The following is a 2062-nucleotide window of genomic DNA, read 5'->3' as shown; positions in this document are numbered from 1 at the left end:
GTTCAATAGACAAAATTTAGAAACAGAATACTTAAGGACAGTACCATTACGGTGTGTTATTAATAGTATAATGTCCAAAAGGTATCATCCTTGACTAACAATTGAGAGAGATCCCAAAACACTTTGTGTGGAATTGTCATAGTCAGTGCACGCATGTTGGTAACTAAGGATATCCATGAAGAAATCTTTGGTTAAGGTGCACATCTGTCTTCACAAAGTCCCAAACATCTTCATAACTTAGAGAGAAAAGCCTGTGCCCAAGAGCAGAAAGACACAGGTCTACAGACCATCTGCCACAGTGCAATGTTTGGGCCACAGTGCTGCAGATGAAGCTGGCTTCAGCTTACTCGAGGCTCAGGAAGGTGTCAGAGTCATCCAGCTGCAGCCCAAGCAGTAACTCCATGGAGAGGGTTCTGTTGGAGGAGGTGGTCAACTTCACCTTGCAGGAGCAGGTGGAGGGCAGCACCACCAGGCGGCAGTCGCGAGACTGTGGTAGAGACCTCCAAGCCTTCTTCACCTGGTTCTGGAGCCAGAGGGCGGTTTCCTCCATGTGCAGGTAGGAGCCCTGGCAGAGGGTGTCTAGCAGGCTGGGCTCCTGTTTCTTTCTCAGTTCTTCCTTAGCATGATGGACAAAGCACAACATGTCCCCCAGCAGCTGCTCCCTCTCACAGGTGCACTCTAGCTCTACACGCACACAGGACTTCTTGGTGCGCATCTCCTCCTCGTTGCCCAGCTCCAGGTGGAAGGTGTGCCCAGGGGGAGGCCTCAGGGGCACAAGCAGGCGGTAGAGGATGTTGTCTTCACAGGCACTCCATCCATCATATACGCAGGCCACCCCTATGGCCTGCTGCAGCCGAGGTGTGAAGCTGCGGCGAGCGCGTCCTCGGCAGGCTCGAAGAAGATCTTCCACAAACTCCTCCACCAACTGGCACATTTCAGCCCTGTACGGTGATGGCCACTGGGTGCTTACGGCCCAAACACTGCCCAGGCTATATGCCTCGTCAGAGTCACTGTCGTCTTCAGCCTCCTTGTTCTCCTCACTTGGGGAGCTTTCCTGTTTGTTGTAATTGCCCAGCTTACGTCTCTTGTTACGCAGGTGAAAACTGAGTCCAGCAAACAGGACAAGGAGCCCAGCAAAGGCCCAGAGCTGCCAGTGCTGCAAGACGGCAAAGAGCAAGGCTCCTTTGGACACTTCACTCTGCTTCTGGCTCCCCTGCTTCACAGTGTGCAGATGTTGAGCCATAAAAGAACTCAGCTGCTCCACTTGCAATTGTACATACTTGTGCATTTCCATGTAAAACTGCTGAATTCTCAGCCAAAGCTTCAAAATAATGCCCAGCAAAGCTGGGGTGAGGAAGAACACCGAAGGCACAGCCATTAGAATGTGCATACCATGCTCACCAAAGGCCTATGCCACAGTGCGGCAACACTGCCTCCTAACATGCCCCACATTGTGACTTGTCCTACTGATGTCACAGACACCGTAGTCACTCTACTGCACTCCTCCACTCTCCTCAGTCAATATCTCAGCTTAAGTGGAGTTAAGTAGAACAGGAGTGTCTAGATTTCTGCACTACTTAGTTACATGAACAAATACAGAAGAGGAAAAAGAATGCAATCTGTACATGAACAAATTATTTAGTATCTCTTCTGTCCATTCCTGTGTAGCTTTGCAATATTCTAAAGTCACCACCATCATTTCCAATGCATTGAATTTGGCCTTCAGTTTCATGCACGGTTCTCTGGTCATAATCTGCCAATTCAAGTAGATGAGATGATGGAGATATTCTTCATTTTGTGATGTGATGTCCATTCATGGCCATCCAGAATGTGGCTTGTTTTTCACATCGCAGCCACCACTGCTGAAATACACCACTCACTGCCCAACTGTGCTCACATCTACTGGTTGGTCTCCATCAACACTCAGCAAACATCGATGAATGTCACTATGTGACGTTTTTTCCATATGGTAGAATTCAGTGACACACCTTTGCTTCATACACACTTCCAGGCAAGACCCCATTCTGTCAGACAGCCCCTCTGCTGCCATCTATCACACAAC

The 2062-nt window shown here is 49.2% G+C and overlaps 1 protein-coding gene across 1 annotated transcript; it reads right to left on the bottom strand.

Annotated features, from left to right (window-relative positions):
* Window positions 1-343: 343 nt before the first annotated feature.
* Window positions 344-1390, bottom strand: LOC140253409 (inositol 1,4,5-trisphosphate receptor-interacting protein-like 1). Its single transcript, XM_072338993.1, has one exon. It carries the CDS (start codon window positions 1388-1390, stop codon window positions 344-346), a length of 1047 nt encoding a protein of 348 aa, XP_072195094.1.
* Window positions 1391-2062: the final 672 nt, after the last annotated feature.

Source organism: Excalfactoria chinensis, chromosome 1 (assembly GCF_039878825.1).
Source record: "Excalfactoria chinensis isolate bCotChi1 chromosome 1, bCotChi1.hap2, whole genome shotgun sequence".
Lineage (NCBI taxonomy): Eukaryota > Metazoa > Chordata > Aves > Galliformes > Phasianidae > Excalfactoria > Excalfactoria chinensis.
The sequence above is the reverse complement of the archived record's forward strand: the minus strand, read 5'-3'. Positions and strand labels throughout refer to the sequence as shown.

Coding starts and splice junctions, on each gene's coding strand:
- LOC140253409 (XM_072338993.1), bottom strand. CDS start 1,390: ATGCACATTCTAATGGCTGTGCCTTCGGTGTTCTTCCTCACCCCAGCT.